This window comes from Physeter macrocephalus, chromosome 3, assembly GCF_002837175.3.
Source record: "Physeter macrocephalus isolate SW-GA chromosome 3, ASM283717v5, whole genome shotgun sequence".
Classification (NCBI taxonomy): Eukaryota; Metazoa; Chordata; class Mammalia; order Artiodactyla; family Physeteridae; genus Physeter; species Physeter macrocephalus.
In genome coordinates, this window is record NC_041216.1 from 4,184,675 (window position 1) to 4,202,087 (window position 17,413).

General features: G+C 46.3%; 1 protein-coding gene across 3 annotated transcripts; it reads right to left on the reverse strand.

Moving 5' to 3' along the window:
* Positions 1–928: 928 nt before the first annotated feature.
* On the reverse strand, positions 929–16,850 carry PPIE (peptidylprolyl isomerase E). 3 transcript variants are annotated; one of them, XM_024125570.3, is made up of 10 exons: positions 16,812–16,850; positions 15,658–15,756; positions 13,834–13,877; positions 13,106–13,132; positions 11,560–11,641; positions 10,929–11,029; positions 8,568–8,691; positions 3,153–3,338; positions 1,971–2,113; positions 930–1,781 (listed from the first exon to the last, which is right to left on the reverse strand). In XM_024125570.3, exons 4-10 carry the CDS (start codon positions 13,106–13,108, stop codon positions 1,713–1,715), a joined length of 708 nt encoding a protein of 235 aa, XP_023981338.1. In that variant the 5' UTR covers positions 13,109–13,132; positions 13,834–13,877; positions 15,658–15,756; positions 16,812–16,850; the 3' UTR covers positions 930–1,712. The 3 variants fall into 3 exon arrangements, with proteins under 3 accessions (XP_028341720.1, XP_023981338.1, XP_023981337.1); XM_024125569.3 differs by having other exon boundaries at positions 16,804–16,848; XM_028485919.2 differs by lacking the exon at positions 13,106–13,132 and having other exon boundaries at positions 929–1,781; positions 16,804–16,848.
* Positions 16,851–17,413: the final 563 nt, after the last annotated feature.

Below are 17,413 nucleotides of genomic sequence, written 5' to 3' on the forward strand. Positions count from 1 at the left end.
CAGCTGAGGGCCAGGAGTCCATTCGGCACATGGGAGCCAGAGGTAGAGCCAGAGTGCCATCATCCCTCAGCAGGAGCTCTCCTGGGGTCACCAGGGCCAGGGGACAACAGGCCACACTCCTGCCTCGTCCAGATTTCTACTCGACAGGTAAAAGCCCAGCCGGGTAGACTCGGAATGGTCTGAGTAACCCCACCCCACAGGGAGGTATCTAGTGGCTACAGGGCTCAGTCTCTGCTCAGTGCCTTCAGTAGGTCAGGATTTCTTTAAAGCCACTTGGCTGACCAGTCCATGGAGGGGGAGCGGAGAGAAGCCAGCCTGACTTGAGCTCCAGGAAGTGGCTGCACACAGGGACCAGACTGTGAGCTCAGCATGGGTGAGACCACTTGTCTCATCAGTGGTCAGCAAACTTTCTGCAAAGGTTCAGATAGTAAATATTTTAGGTTCTGGGACGGCGTTGGTTAATTTTGTGTCTACAGCTAAGCCGTGGTATCAACTTTTTAGCCAAACACCAGTCTGGATGTTGCTGTGAAGGTACTTTTCAGATGTGATCAACATTTACATCAGTAGACTTGGAGTAAAGCAGATGACCCCCCCATAACGTGGGTGGTCCTCATCCAATGAATTGAAGGCCTTAAGACAGAAAGACTGGGATCACCTGAGGGAGGAGAATTCTGCCTCCAGACGGCCTTTGGACTCAAGCTTCAACATCAACTATTTCCTGGGGCTCCAGCCTGCTGGCCTGCCCTGCAGCTATCAGACTTCTCAGCCCGCACGACTGCAGAGCCAATTCCGTGAAATAAATCTCTTTCTCTATGAACATATACGCACACCCTATTGGTTCTGTTTCTCTGGGAACTCTAATACAGGGACCATACAGTATCTGTCACCAATTACTCAACTCTGTCACTGCAGTGAGCAAGCAGCCACAGACAATATGTAAACAAATGGGTGTGGGCTGTGTTCCAATAAAACTTTATTCACAAAAACAGGTAGTGGGCTGGATTAGACCCAACGGGTTTGCTGACCTCTTGTCTCCTGACAAATCGGTACAGTACCTGGCATGAAGGCATTTTGAGTAATAAAATATCATTTAAAAAACCTGTAGAATGTAAGTGAGCAAATAAGCAAATGAATCACGGAGACTGAGCAGTACCCCCACTGGCTACGAGACTGGCAGCATGACTGGGGGAGTGGAAGCACTGCAGACAGGAACCTTCCCACTGTCTTTGATTCCCATGGTCTTGACAATTGTCTGACAAGGGTATCTGGCTTGAAGATATATCACCCCACATCTCAGGGGATTGCCCGAGGGAAGAAAGAAAAGCTGTGAGGAAGACGCTATTTCCTATTCCTTCACCAACCTGTCTCGGGGGACAGTTTAGCTTTGGATGCAACCCCTGACAACTCCCAGGAACTAGCTGGAGGCAGCAGTACAAAAACTAGAATTTATTTTACCAGAAGAAAACGTCTAGGATCCACACAGGTGGGCCCAGGAGAGGCCCTGGCCTGGAAAGGGCACGCACAGCCGTCCACGGTGCGGAGGGCAGCACCCTGGCCCACGGCCCCACTTGGGGAAGAGCCAGAGGCGGCCCAGGCCGGGCCTGCAGAGGAGCTGCCCCACGCCGCCCCCAAGGAAGGGCCAGGACACAAAGCCCTGCTTGCTGCCAACGGGACACCTTGGCTGCCGGTCTCCCGGGCTGACAGCTGCCCTCTCACACGTACTCCCCACAGTCGGAGATGATGACCTTCTGCTTGGGCTTCCCGTCCTTGCTGCCCTGGGCCTTTGCAGGCAAAACAGAAGAGGAGGAATCAGGGGAGGGAGGGAGGGTGGAGAGGAAAGGGCAGCTCAGGATACCCGCCCCGCCCCCTGCCCCAGCAGCAGCCGCCAGTGGCCTCTCTCTCCAGGCCCCGGAGCCCCCGCTCCTGCCCTCCCACACAGCTGTGCACCGGGGGCCCGGGCGGCCGCCCACCTCAATCTGCCGCAAGACATCCAGGCCTTCCGTGATCTCCCCAAATACCACGTGCTTGCCGTCCAGCCAATCCGTCTTGTCACACGTCAGGAAGAACTGGGAACCGTTGGTGTTTGGGCCAGAGTTGGCCATGGAGAGCAGGCCTGGGGGAGAGAACGACCACGTCGGCTCCCTCCACCCTGCTCCCGGCCCTCAGGACGTCTGGTAGTAGAGGGAGGGGCGTAAATGCTGCTGGGAGGGGGAATGGAATGAGCACCGGGAACTGACTATTGGCAAGATGGGGGCTGCCAGCATCTTTGAGAAGAGTGGTTTCAGTGGACAGGTGTCACTAGAAGTCTGTCTAGAGGGGGACAGAGAGAATGGAAGGCAGGGAGTCTACATAGCTTTTTCAAGAAGTTTTGCTTACAAAGGGGACCAGAGGCATGGGTGATAGCTGAGGGGGTACACGAGTCAAAGATTTTTTTGAAAGGTTGACGCCGCGCGCTTTTGTGCTGATGAACTGATCTAGCAGAGCAGGGGAAATGCATTACACAAGGCTGCAGGGGCACATCCACAGAAGCCAGGTTCCGAAGTGGGGAGAGGAGTCGGGGTCCAGGCCACAAGCAGAGGGACAGCTCAGCCTCTGTACTTGGAGGGAAGTCAGAGCGGACATGTGTGGACAGATGCAGGAGGCCAAGCATCAGCTGAGGCAGAGGGTGACGTGGAGGCTTCAGGAATGGAGGAAGGGATGGAATTGTTATCTCTGACCAGGACTGAGTGTTAACTAGGGAGCTCTAGCTAGTACGGCTGCCGAGGGCCTCCTGCAGAGCTTCGGTCATAAATTTCAGTACAGTTCTGTGTTTCTTCTAGTTGCTGGGGGACCAACCACTGAAATTTTTTACTGGATGAGTCTGACAGAGCGAGGCGGGTAGTGGGGCTGAGGGAAGACAAGGGCTTACACTGGCTGACCACAGAATGTAAGCTAGGCCGACAGGGAGTGCGGACATGGTGGGGGAATGGGCAGTACATGAATGGAAACAAGCTCACTCTGCTTAGCCAGGCCGAACGCCTCTCCTCTGTTCACTGGGTGGGTCTCCTCCAGACCCCCAACCTGTCAGCCAGAACCACAGCCCATCACTCCCCCCGCACAGTCATCCTGAGCCAGCCCAGCCCACCGATCACCAGCCACTGATCGGGTCCCACCTGGTCCCGTGTGTTTGAGAATAAAGTTTTCATCGTCAAACTTCTTCCCGTAGATGGACTTGCCCCCAGTGCCATTGTGGTTGGTGAAATCGCCGCCCTGGCACATGAACTGGGGGATGATGCGGTGGAAGCTGCTGCCCTTGAAGCCAAAGCCCTTCTCGTGGGTGCACAGGCAGCGGAAATTCTCTGGCGCCGAGAAAGGAAAAGGTAATCGGGTTAAAAAACAAACCAATGAAACCTCTAACTAGGCTCTGAAAAACCGCTGTATTTGTTTAATGTTCATATTTTCATTTCAAAATATGACATGCTCATTATAAACCTTTGGGATACTGACATCTTGAAGGACTAGAGGGGATTCTAGTTAAAGAAGGAGTGAACACATGTATTCTAGCTCTGTTCCACACTAAACTGGCAGTAAAGCAATTTTTTAAAAGAAAAACCGAATAGGATCTTAGAAAAAAAACACAGGGGCAACTCTTTGTGACTCTGGATTTGGCAATGGTTTCTTAATTGTGATACTGAAAGTGTAGGTAACAAAAGAAAAAATAGGCAAATTAGACTTCATCAAAATGAAAACTTCTGTGCATCAAAGGACACTCTCAACAAAGTAAAAAGGCAACTCAGGGAATGGGAGAAAATATTTGCAAATCATTATCTCTTAAGCATTTAACATCCAGAATATATAATGAACTCCTGCAACTCAACAACAAAAAGACAAACAACCCAGTAAATAAATAGGCAAAAGGCTTGAATAGACATTCCTCCAAAGAAGATACACAAACGGCTCCTTCCCCTAAGCACATGAAAAGATGCACATCATTAGTCATTAAGGAAATGCAAATCAAAACCACAATGAGATTCTATTTCACATCTACTAGGATGGCTAAAATAAACAGAAAACAAGTTTTGGTGAGGATGTGAAGAAATTAGAACCCTAATACATTGCTGGTGGGAATGTAAAATGGTGCAGCCACTGTAGAAAACAGTTTGGCAGTTCCTCAAAAAGTCAAACTAGAATTACCATATGACACAGCATTTCCACTCTTAGGTAGGCACCCAAAACAATTGAAAACAGGGATTTAAACACATATTTGGGGACTTCCCTGGTGGCGCAATGGTTAAGAATCCACCTGCCAATGCAGGGGACACGGGTTCGAGCCTTGGTCTGGGAAGATCCCACATGCCACCGAACAACTAAACCCGTGCTCCACAACTACTGAGACTGTGCTCTAGAGCCCACGAGCCACAACTACTGAGCCCACGTGCCACAACTACTGAGCCCATGTGCTACAACTACTGAGCCCACACGCCACAACTACTGAAGCCCGCAGCCTAGAGGCCATGCTCTGCAACAAGAGAAGCTACTGCAATGAGAAGCCCACGCACCACAATGAAGAGTAGCCCCCGCTCACTGCAACTAGGAAAAGCTCACTCACAGCAACGAAGACCCAATGCAGCCAAAATAAATAAATAAATAAATTTATATTTAAAAAAACATACACACATATTTGTACACAAACGTTCACAGCAGCATTATTCACAATAACCAGAAAGTGGAAACAACGCTCAAGTGTCCATCAACACATGACAGGATAAACAAAATGTGGACTATCCAGACAATGGAATATTAACCAGTCATAAAAATGAACAAAACACTGATACACAGATGACCCTTGAAAACACGATGCTAAGTGAAATAAGCCAGACACAAAAGGACAACTACTGTATGATTCCATTTATATGAAATGGCTAGAACAGCAAATTCTGAGAGACAGAAAATAGATTAAATGTTCCAGGGGCTGAGGGGAGAGGAGAATGGGGAGTTGTTGTTTAATGGGTACTGAGTTTCTGTTTGGAGTGGTGAAAAAGTTTTGAAAATAGATAGTGGTGATAGTTGTACAACATTATGAATGCAATTAATGCCAGTAAATCATACACTTAAAAAATGGATAGGGCTTCCCTGGCGGCGCAGTGGTTGAGAATCTGCCTGCTAATGCAGGGGACACGGGTTCGAGCCCTGGTCTGGGAAGATCCCACATGCCGCGGAGCAACTAGGCCCGTGAGCCACGACTACTGAGCCTGCGTGTAATGAGAGGCCCGCGCGCCGCGATGAAGAGTGGCCCCCACTTGCCGCAACTAGAGAGAGCCCTCACACAGAAACGAAGACCCAACACAGCCAAAAATAAATAAATAAATAAATATAAAACATTAAAAAAATAGAGAAAGCCCTCACACAGAAACGAAGACCCAACACAGCCAAAAATAAATAAATAAATAAATATAAAACATTAAAAAAAAAAATGGATAAAATGACCAAAAAAAAAAAAAAAATAGGAGCAAGAGAAAAGACAACAGCAACAAAAATCTTTGAAACCTAGAAGACAAATAGATGAGACATAACTGATATAGCAGACCTAACAAACCTGAAGCTTAAGCTGGTAAAGCCAAGAGCAATTCGATTTATGCTGCAGAAATGCCAAAAGCTCAGAGACAAGAATGAAGATGGCTCTAAAAACAGTAAGTGTGGTTGAAAGCCTGTTTAAAAAAGTAGCTAGCCCCCAGATCCTCTCCCTTCCCTGGCCCTGGCTGCCAGCTGGAGGTCTACCCTCTGGTATGTTAAAGCAGAGGGTCTATGCTCTGGGATGCACTACACATAGCTGAGGGTTGAGGTACCATAATGACAAACGGAGATCAAGTGAAGTTTATGTACTGTTCCCACCGCCCCCAACCATGATGGCAAAGAGCTGGAAACAGGACCACTAGCAAGAGACTAGAGTCTTCTCTGTGGACTCTGCTTTGTCCAAGAGACTACAACTCAGGAATACCGACCATCCAGGGTCCAAAAGAGAGAGAGAATCACCATGCAGTGGCAGCCTCAGTCAGCAAGCCTTACCGATATCCAGGGAGTTTCCAAGCAGATTTTTAGGGCCCTAGTCTTAAAGGCATCTAATGTGAAAAGCAAAGACCAAAACAAGCAAACAGACCAATAACAAACAAAGCAAAACAAAATTTAAAAACTCAGAAAAAAGTAACCTGAAACGTAAGCTGTATAGGAAAAAGAAGCTTTAGTAATCTCCCAAGATGAAATGGCAGTATGTGCATGAAATAAGCACAGGATGCTATGATAAAGGACATTTAGGAAGGTTCCAGAATGAGAGAAGAGAGAAATCAGAAGGGACAAATGCAAAGAAATAATCCAAGGAAATTTTCCCAAACCAAAAGATAGGGCTGTCCTGATTGATGGGTGTGGTATGTGGAATAATGGCTCCCCAAATATATCTATGTCCCAGTCCCTGGAACCTGAGACTATGTTATGCTGTACACAGCAAAAGGTACTTTCCAGATGTGATTAAGATTATGGATGGGCTTCCCTGGTGGCGCAGTGGTTGCGAGTCCGCCTGCCAATGCAGGGGACACGGGTTCATGCCTCGGTCCGGGAGGATCCCACATGCCGCAGAGCGGCTAGGCCCTGGCCTTCATAACAGTTAAGATAATAAATTTATGTTCTTGTAAGCTGCTAAGTCTGTGATAATTTGTTACGGCAGCAAGAGAAAACTAATACAATAGGGCCCACTGAATATCCAGCATGACGAAAGGAAGGAGATCTACTCCAAAGGCACACTATTTCAGAACACAGGACAAAGAGACCCTCCAAGCCTCTGGACCAGTGTTATCTAACAGCTATTAAGCATTTGGATAGTGTAACTGAGGAAGTGAATTTTAATTTTATTTAACTTGAATTAATTTAAACTTAAATAGTCACATGTGGCTAGTGGCTACCATACTGAACAGCTCAGCTCTGGGCAGAAAATTTTAAAAAGGTTTTGTATAAAGGACCAAGAATCAGAATATTAGACTTCTCTACAATTTTACAACCAAACCATCAAGTGGGAAAGTAGATATTTTCACACATCAGTCTCAAAAAACTTACCCTCCAAGCTCTTTTCTTCAGAAGCTACAGAAGTATGTCTTCTACCGAAACAAGAGAATAGACCAAAAAAGACAACAGAGGTTCCAACATAAGTGAAAATTGGAGATCCCATGACAATAGCTATGCAGTGGCGCCTGGAAAGCAACCGGTCCAGGCCAGAGGAGGTCAGAAGGCTCCAAGGAGGAACAGTGAAATTGACAGAATATCTGATGTATTTGAACATGTTGAGAGATTTATACAAGCAGGAGAATTTCGGAGAGACTCAGGAATATATGTACAGAAGACTAAGCAAATGTGAAAACAAGACAATTATGAATTCCAGGGAAAACAAAGTGCTCTGTATGAAAGGAAGTTATCACAGTATGGTGCTTACATAGTTAGAATAACCTATGACCTAAACAAAATTATGGTAACAATGTAAGGAGGATGAAGGAGCAGGGAAGGTGATTTAAAAAGCTAATTCCTTATCTTCTGAAGTGGGAAGCCAATAGATGTCTAAAATGAAAAAAACTCAGAAAGTAGCAACATAAATCTGTTATCTACCAACATGGAGGTAAAAACCAAAAGAATCAGCTAAGAGGTGAAATTGGCTGCCTCTGAGAAGCAGCAAAGCGGGGGATGGGGCAGGATGGGAGGACAGCATGGGGGCACTGCTGTTTTTCAAAACAAGCTTTGTGGAATTAACATTCTAAACTATATGTCTATATAATAAAATTTAGATTAAAAGAAGAATAAATAGAAGTCAATATTTAGCAAATGAAAAATACTCAAGAAACTGTTAGTTAACAGTAGTTACTTCTGAAGAGTAAGACTAGATGTGGAGAAGAAAGACTTAGGTTTTCAATTCACTGCCTTCAATATTGTTGGAAAATATTTATGTGTGTATACTTTTTTTTTTAAACCATGAATACACATTTACTTGTATTAAAGAAAAAACTATTATTAAAAAGTACTAAACCAGGGACTTCCCTGGTGGCGCAGTGGTTAAGAATCCACCTGCCAACGCAGGGGACATGGTTTCGAGCCCTGGTCTGGGAAGATGCCACATGCTGCAGAGCAACTAAGCCCGTGAGCCACAACTACTGAGCCCACGTGCCACAACTACTGAAGCCCGCGTGCCTAGAGCCCATGCTCTGCAACAAGAGAAGCCACCGCAATGAGAAGCCTAGGCACGGCAATGAAGAGTAGCCCCTGCTCGCCGCAACTAGAGAAAGCCCACATGCAGCAATGAAGACCCAATGCAGCCAAAAATAAATAAATAAAAAATAAATTTATATTAAAAAAAGTAGTAAACCAGCACCGCTAAAGCTTCAAAAATGCCTGCTCTGATTCATTTGTTAATAGATCCCAGGATCTGAGATGCCGCAAATCAACTCAGGTCAGAAACAACGTCAAGGACACAAGAACTAAGGCACTGAGAACCTTGGAAAGGCTCACTGCTCAGCTCCCAGCTTCCCGGCCATCCTGACCAGAGTCCTGCTCACCTACTGTCATGGGAACGATGTCTGAACGCAGGAGCATCTGGATGCGGCCTGCTGGCTTGTTCCCAATCTTGATGTCCATGTACACCTGAGGGTTTGACCGGGCCTTTTTTACAGCGGGCTCTCCCTAGACGCAGGAGAAATGGCCAGGTTAGAGAGAACAGCCTGACTCCCCGACTAGGAGAGCAAGTGTTCTTCTGAAGACACCCCAGAACCCACTGCAGCGAGTGGGCTGAGCAAGGCACCGACAGGGAAGGCCTTGGGCCCTGACGGGGCTGCAGAAGGCAGAGGCCATGGCCACGGCCCCCAGCTGGACACCCAGTGACAGGAGACCTCAGCACCGTCTACCCAGAGCCCCACCCCTCAAGCATTTTATCTCATCTCACTGCCTCAGACACGTCAGCTCGCTTCACCTTCACGGGCAGTCACAGAACAATGCTTTTATGGCCCAAAATACACAACTCTCAACAACTTCAAGCCCCAGTTCAAGCCCACCCACCTTAGTCAGTTAAACGGACCCACTTCTGTAACACCACCCCCTTCCTCTATGCTTGGCCCTATATATCCACAGGCTGGCTGCAGTGGAAGCAAGGAGGGCCTAAGTGCTCCAAATGGAGGTGGTTGGGACCTTACTTTTATACTCCAAGTAGACAAGGCTGGGCAGAGGAGATATTTATTACAGCTGTCACATTTGCTCCAAAGAGAAAACTCAAGTGTTCTTGTTTGTGCTTCAGTTTAACAAACTCGCTGAGGTATCACGCTGGGCACTGAGGATACTGTGACTATTATTTGCTGTTAACAACAGCAGTAGCATAGTTGTAACAGCAAATACTCACATAGCACTTGCCATGTACAGGGTACTGTTCTGAACGTTTTAGGTAATCAGCTCGTTTAATCTTTACAACCACCTGTGAGATCAGTGCTACCATCATTCCCATTTCATAGATGGGGAAACTGAGGTACAACGAAGTTCAGTAACTTGCCCAAGGTCACAGAGGTGCTAAGTGGTGAGGCTGGAATTCACACCTAAGCCCCTCCACCCCCCAACCAAGTCCATGTTCTTAATCACATTATCCCACCTCACATTCCACGTTTTTATTAACAAGGCCTTTATTAATACGAGGCCCCTATCCTCACAGAATTTACTGACTAGAAAGGGAAAGGCAATAAGCACTTGCGTAGCCTTTACAAAAGCAAAGACATACAGAGAAATACAAAGACTGGTTTTACCAAGAGTGTAAAGTGGGGACTGCAAGGTGAGAGGTGGGCAGGGTCAAGGCCGGGAGAATCCCCCCGCGACTTTATCTCACGGGACAGGTGATGGGCAGCCACTGAAAAGTTCTCAGCAGGAGTCAGATGATCCATGATATGCTTTAAAAAGATCATTCTAGCTGCCTTTATGAAAGACGGGAGGAGAGTAAGACTGCAGCCAGAAGGCTAGTTAGGAAGCTATTGCAATTATCCAAATGAGACGAGAAGTTACATTGGGAAGATGGAGTAATCAGGGGAGGATGGATTCAAGGAAGATTTAAGAGAAAAACTTGGCAGAATATGATGTTCTGGTTCTATGTTAAAGAGGGGTCTAGAGTGACCTAGGGTTACTCCACTGACTGAGGGCCATTTATGTGCTCTGCTTTGCATCTGGATTTCTGGCTTAGGTCAATGTGGATGGATGGTGGGTGGCAAGTTGGTGAGTTTGAGAACACAGGAAGAACAGGATTAGAGAAGGGAGGGCGAGACTTGCAGCAGAAACGTCTGAAGCTCAGGACTAGAAACAGAGGCCAGGAAAGTCAACAGCACAGGAGAAGCTGTGAAAAATCAGAGTGACTGCCACTGTTCTGGCAGAGAGGGGAGAGGGCTGCTGTGAGTCAAGACATTCAGAAGAACAACGTTTACAAGAAGGGGAGAGGCAGCCTGAGAGGCAGTAGTTAGAGAGGTACGCCGAGAATCAGGAGGAAGTGCCAAGGCGGGTTCTCTGGAAGGGAGAACCTCAAACCTGTGCCCAGGCTGCCGGGAAGGTACCCCCACCCAGCCCTGCCTCCCCTGCGTCAGGACAGGAAGCTCCAGTGAAGGGGGGGACTGATGAGGAGGGCTGCAGTGGTGCGCTCACCACCCCTCCCCACCTCAGGCTTCCTCCTCGTCGGTGGTAATCACGGACCAGAACCGAGCAGAGCTGAGAAGCTCCTCATGCAGAGCACAAGGACAAGAGGCCTAAAGTTTCCCTCCAGTTCACTCATTAGCACCTCCACCAAAACACTAAAAGTTCATTTTTCATTCTCTCTGCTTTCATATATATGTTTGCAAATTTCCATAAAAACCTAAAAAACGAAGTCTCCTGTGGGAAGGGCCAGCCTTCAATCTCACCTCCGGGGTTTCCACTTTGGGAGGCTCTGACCCTTCTTCCTCTTTATTTTCCTCAAGAGTCTTCCCAGAAAACTTCTTCAACCAGTCGTCATCGGACCAAACTGAAAGGAAAGAGGCAGGCAAATGAGAACAAATACAAGCTATCAGCCAGCTGCTAAGTAGCTGCTTTGGTCAGCAAAGCAGGACATACCCTGTGGCCCTCTCGGCCAGAGGACTCCACTTTGGGAACTCCCACGGGTAAGGAAAGTTCCCACCTTTCAGGGACTGCCAGCCCTGAAGCCCGGCTCTTAGCAGGGCTAAGTGAAAAAGCTATGCCCCAGGGAAAGGTGCAGCCTTTGCCAGTCCCAGCCCTTGACGGAACCTGCCAGGAGCGTTCAGAAAACGGGGACAGGTAAGAGATCAGGCTGGGTTCCTCTCATAAAGCAAACAATCACCCTGGCTTGGCTGAGAAGCTCAAACTCTTCTGATTTCCCCACAAAGGTGGCGCATGTCCTTCGCCAGTGTAAGCCATGCTCTACTCCTGTCCCTACCACAGTAGCAGTCAGCTCCCACTTCCAAGAAAATCGGGACAGAAGGGCAACCAAGGCCAAACTGGAGGACGTGATGGGGAATCTGTATTGCTCCCGCTCACCTGGTCTGGAAGAGCCTTCCTTAATCCTCATGGGTTTTGCCAAATTGACACGAATTGTCCGTCCAAAGAGCTCAGATTCATTCTGAAAAGATTGAAAATCCAGCTGCTTAAACTCTGTTAGGTTAAAACAAAGTCAGACAGCTTTCCATTTCCTTCTGAAAAATCCGAGACAAGCTCATGACTTGTTCTCCCTTAACCCCTGAGTCCCTAGCACCCAAGCTATGCACCTGCTGCAAAGCAGCCTGTAGGTTGCAGGGAATTTCCTCCCTGGAGCCATCACATACCTCCTTTCTTTCTTTTCTTTCTTTCTTTTTTTTAAAGTTGAAGCATGGTTGATTTACAATGTTTCAGGTGTACAGCAAAGTGATTCAGTTATACTTTACATATATATGTGTGTGTGTGTATATATATATATACATATATATACACACACACATATATATATACATGTACATATATATATATTCTTTTTCAGACTCTTTTCCATTGTAGGTTATTATAAGATATTGAATATGGTTCCTTGTGTTATATAGTAGGTCCTTGTTGTACATCTATTTTATATATAGTAGCGTGTATCTGACCTTTCTTTCAATACCACCAATGACCTGTGCTTCCAAAGGTGACTCTGGGTTCAGAGCACTCTGAAATTACAAGGATAAATGCAGTTTCCAAGTACCCGAGTTCACCTTCAAAAGTCAAGATCAGCTTTAAGTGGTGAGAAATGATCTCTCTCTCTCTCTGAGAGCTGAGGAATATGTTTGGTGAATGGGAACCAGAGAACAGGAATAAAGGAAAACCTTATTATCCTAAGATAATTGGTACCAGGAAAGGTCACTTAATGTGAATTCACTTAAGGCAGTGAAGAAAATTTCATGGTAAAAAGTGAAGGGAAAAAAGATTGGGAATTTACTGTGATGAAACTAAAAATAATGAAAATAAATTTCTTATAGTTAAAATTCAGGTTTAATTTGCTTTATGTGCTAATCTGTAGGACAAAGATGTAATGGATGCTGATTAATCTGTAGCATTTTTCCAACAAAATACTATCAACGGTATGATATTTTTGCATTTCTTATCTGATGTGAAAATCGTAAGCATCTTGAAGTGGGAATACATACTCAAGAGCTACATCATTGTCCCCAAGGAGCTCTCCAGGCTATTCCAATCATTTGCATCAGTAGCATAATCTATCTTTATCCTTGTCGAATTTCTCTTCTCAATTGTTAACTGGTCTAACACTTCATGAAATCCTGCCTCTTTTGTAAAATATGCAACTTCACTGTGCAATCAATTTGCATTGTGTTTGCAATTTCCTATCCCAGACACGGGCAGCCACTGAGACTGGTCAACAAGGATGGTTAGCATTTACATTATTATCAAATTGATCAAAAGCGATCAATTCACAGTGAATATTTTCACATGATGATAATCTGTACTTCCCCATGCAACCTTGTAACTTTGGAGGTTCGGCAAACTCATGTATGAATAAGTGCCCTCTGTACCACCAAAAAGCAACTTCTGTAAGAAGGAGGATTCCTAGCCATACCATGTTGTCGATAGCTGCTGCAGCATCCTGCCAAGGAAAGACAAGGTACAAGTTTAGGCTTGCAATATATGTGGAACCTAGAAAATGGTACAGATGAACCAGTTTGCAGGGCAGAAATTGAGACACAGAAGTAGAGAAAAAATGTATGGACACCAAGGGGGGAAAGCGGCAGGGGCTGGTGGTGGGGGTGGGATGAACTGGGAGATTGGGATGGACGTGTATACACTGATGTGTATAAAATGGATGACTAATAAGAACCTGCTATATAGAAAATAATAATAATAATAATTTATTTTTTAAAAAAAAGTTTAGGCTTGCAGTCAAATGCTTCTTGTGGTGTCTAAACATACTCAGTAGCCAAAAAAAAAACCAACCTAACAGGAAAAGGTCTATTTATACTCCTTTGCCCAGGTTGTATGTGTCTAACAAAGTGCACTTCCTGGGTGACTTCAGCTATTGGCTATTTAGTGGAAGACAAAGAAATAATCACCAGTGCCGCAAGAGCTCTGCAGAGCAAGAGGCACAGGACCTGGCAGGTCTGCGATGTTAACCACAGCCTACAGTTTGATTAAGTGAGGGAAACTTTCCTTCAGATAGCACTTCTTATCTCTCTGGAAGCATCAGCACGAAGCCCCAAAACCCAACCAAATGGAGAACAGCTCCCTTTGTAATCAGTAACAATAATAACACAAGCCAAAGACTTAACATAGGTAACAGAATTTTCTCACCTCTGCCAACTCAAATTCAACAAACGCAAATCCTCGGTGCTTTTCTGAAAAAAGGCAAACAAAGCCAAGCAATTATCATGTGGGGCAATGGGAAGAAGCAGGTGGTCACAGGATAGTGAAGTCAGTTGCATGCCTTATCCATTCATTTAAAATTCCACACAATCACTATTTAGGAAGAAGGAAATCTTACTCTTTGATTCTTTCTAGTTTAAATAACATTTCAAGCAATATTAAACTGTTTTGTAGTGAACATAGCTGAATAATCAACTATAGTTTTAATCTCTAAAAGCAGCATTCAATTCTTTTACCAAACCCAAATTAAAACCTTAACCTTTGCGTGCAGGAGCTAGAAAAATGAAGTCATTTAACCTATCAATTATTCATTCCAAGGATACATTTTGAACATCAACTGTGCATAAAGCATGAATCCAAAACCTGGGTAAGGACTCTGTCTTTATCCTCAGCAAAACGCTAATCTAAGTAGAAAGGCCAAGTGCACAACAGCACTAGTTTAATTAACCAATTAACCTTAGAGAGTCAATATAACCTTATCATTTTTATAACATATAAAGATCCTAGGGAGGTTAAAATTATATGCAAGGTTGATGATAGAGCTGAAACGCACAACTCGACTCGGGACTCAGTAGAGCATAGGTTGCTAAAACCTCAAAACACATCTTAGGACTTAATGAAGCTCAGGTTCTTTTGTCTTGGCCCAGAAAGAATTCAGTGAGAAGCAAAGTGACAGGCAAGAAGTGATTTATTAGTATAGGACGCTTGTGAGAGATACAAGGGGGCAGGAAAGAGAGTGCCCCACAGAGAACTCAGTGGGCTACATACAGTTTTATAATTAAAGGAAAAGTGGGGAGGGGGAGAAGACCACCTTCTTCCTCATTCTTTGAGTCTTCCATAATTAACTCATCCTACAAGTTGGGCAAGGGAGTTTATGACCCTATCTGGTCCAACCTGGACTGTCATGGCGCTATGGAAATGAGCAAAAAGGCAGTAATATACACTAAAATATGGTAAATCACCTCAGGTTTCAGCATAATGTCACCTTTCCCCTATGTTTTTGCTTTTAGTGTGTGTAGAGAAGCATGTCCTAGGGATCATTAACTTACTGACCTCAACCAGCAGGATGCAGGCATCACTGACTTGATGTATAGTTTTGTTGTTAAGCAAGCCTGTTTGGTTTCACGAGTTAAGCAAGCCTGCTTGGTTTTGTTGCTAAGCAAGCCTGCTTTCTTGAGTGATCATTAACTTATAGGGGTCTCCCAAAGCTCCCTCTCTATCTATGATCCCCTAGTGGGATTTCTAAACTAGCTGTGTGCTCTATCCCTATCAGAGCTGGGCCTAAAACTCCAATCTTAAAAATGACAACAAAGGTTAAAATAGAAAACTGAACTCCAAATGTGATACTAATTGATGGAAAGCTTACCCCCAGGTACACAGAGGCTAAGGCCCCACTGTTGAAGCTGGGCTTTCCTGCTACCCTGTTTAATAGCACAGCCGCCAAGAAGGGATTAGGTACGGTAGAGTGCCTGGCAGGTAGTTCGAAACAACAGATCTCCACATAGCTCAAAACCTATCTTCCTACTGGCTAACTGAAAAGTTTGTCTTCACTCAAATGCAACAGATGGGACTCTCTGCAAAGCATGTTACAGCTCACAACCACAAGCCTCAGAACAGTCCTTCTGCATCAAGATAACTGTCATGCTGCCCAATGCATATTTAGAATGCACTGTGATATGACTTTAAAAATTTTTTTAAAGTTCTTTTCCTTGCAGGAGGATTCTGAGCAGGCGAGACACTAAAAAGACTTACCTGTTTCATAATCCAGAGGAATCTGGATATCTGTGATGTCTCCAAAAGGGATAAAAGCAGCATGAAGAACTTTGTCATCCACCTCCTCTGCAAGTCCACCTGCAAAGAAGCCAAGGGCCTTCTGAGACACTGTCCTCTATTCTCTCAAGACCCTGCCCATCTTGAGAAGTCCCTGTTGTAAAGTTAGCATGCTACCACCAAGGGGAGGGGTCTTTTCATCCAGTCCTTTGGGTTCATAAACATCCCTCTCATATGCTCCCTCACACCTACTTATGATGCACACCCCTCTTTTCACCCTTCTTTCAGACCCTCATCTAGCCCCAGGATTACAACAATAGCTTCATAACTGACCTTCCTCTCCTCCACAAAGCCAACGAGAAAGATCCCGGGAATGTGCAGATTTTAACCCATCACTTCCCTGGTTAAACTACTTTAAAGGTTTCCCACTGTCCTAAGGATAAAGTATAAACTTAGCAGTATACGCAAGGCTCTTCATAAGCCCCTGCCCACCTCTTCAGACTCTTTCCCTTTGCTTCCCCGCAAAATGATACACTTGCCTCCAAGCGTCAGGCTATTTTACACCTTTGGGATTTTGCTCCCTTTCAGTAAACACACTTGTTTCTACTTCGGCTACCTGGCTAACTCCGGCTCATCTGCGGCGTCACCGCATCCTCAAAGCTTGCTCTCACCTCTCCAGATAGAGGGGTCACTTCTCCCCGCACCCAGGCCCATATCACCAGTGTCCGTCCCCACCAAAGCGCTCATCAAACTGTACTATTGAGGTTATTCCCATTTTTAGCCGGCTAGTCTGGGAACTCTTTTGCTTAGGGCAACAGCGGGGGCTCAGCCCTCACTGCTGTGAACATAAAGTGAATGGGCGCGAGGATTCAGAGGTCCATAATATTCCTCCACCACTGCCCCAGGCCCAGGAGGTGAAGAGATTCTTGTTAGAGCTTGGCGGACTTGGAAGAGCTGCAATGATCGTTACGTCTCAGGCTCACACCCTGAGGCCAAGCAATACTGCCAAAGATACGGCCTAGACAGCTGCTCGCCGCCCTCCGCGCCCGGAGACCTGTCCAGCTCCACGCCACAACCCACTAGCGGCCCGGTTCGCCCAGACTCCACCCAGAGCCCGCGCCTGCTCACCCACGTACAGAACTCGCTTGGTAGTAGCCATCTTGCTCCCGCACTCTTCCGCCGGAAGCCTACGCTCAGCCCGCCCCCTTCTCCAAGGCCCCGCCCCCGGGTACCGCTCTCGCAGACCCCGCCCACTCCCGCTTAGGCCCAACCCGCCTCTGGCTCCTTTTGAGCGGCGGGCGCCGTGCAGGTGTATCTCGGTGGGTGAACAGACGTGGTTCCGGCGCTGCTCGTGTTCCGTGGTGCTGAAAGCAATCCTCTGAGGAGTCAGCCGGTGTCCGCAAGTAATAAACTACCAACAAACTACGGTCCGCGGACCATCCCGCCCGTCTGTTTTTGGACAACCCGGGAGCTACGAATGGTTTTTACATTTTTAAAGAGCTGGGAAAAAAAAAAAAAAAAGATAAGAAAAAGAAACGAGGGCTTCCCTGGTGGCGCAGTGGTTGAGAGTCCGCCTGCCGATTCAGGGGACACGGGTTCGTGCCCCGGTCCGGGAAGATCCCACATTCCGCGGAGCGGCTAGGCCCGTGAGCCATGGCCGCTGAGCCTGCGCGTCCGGGGCCTGTGCTCCGCAACCGGAGAGGCCACAACAGTGAGAGGCCCGCGTACCGCGGAAAAA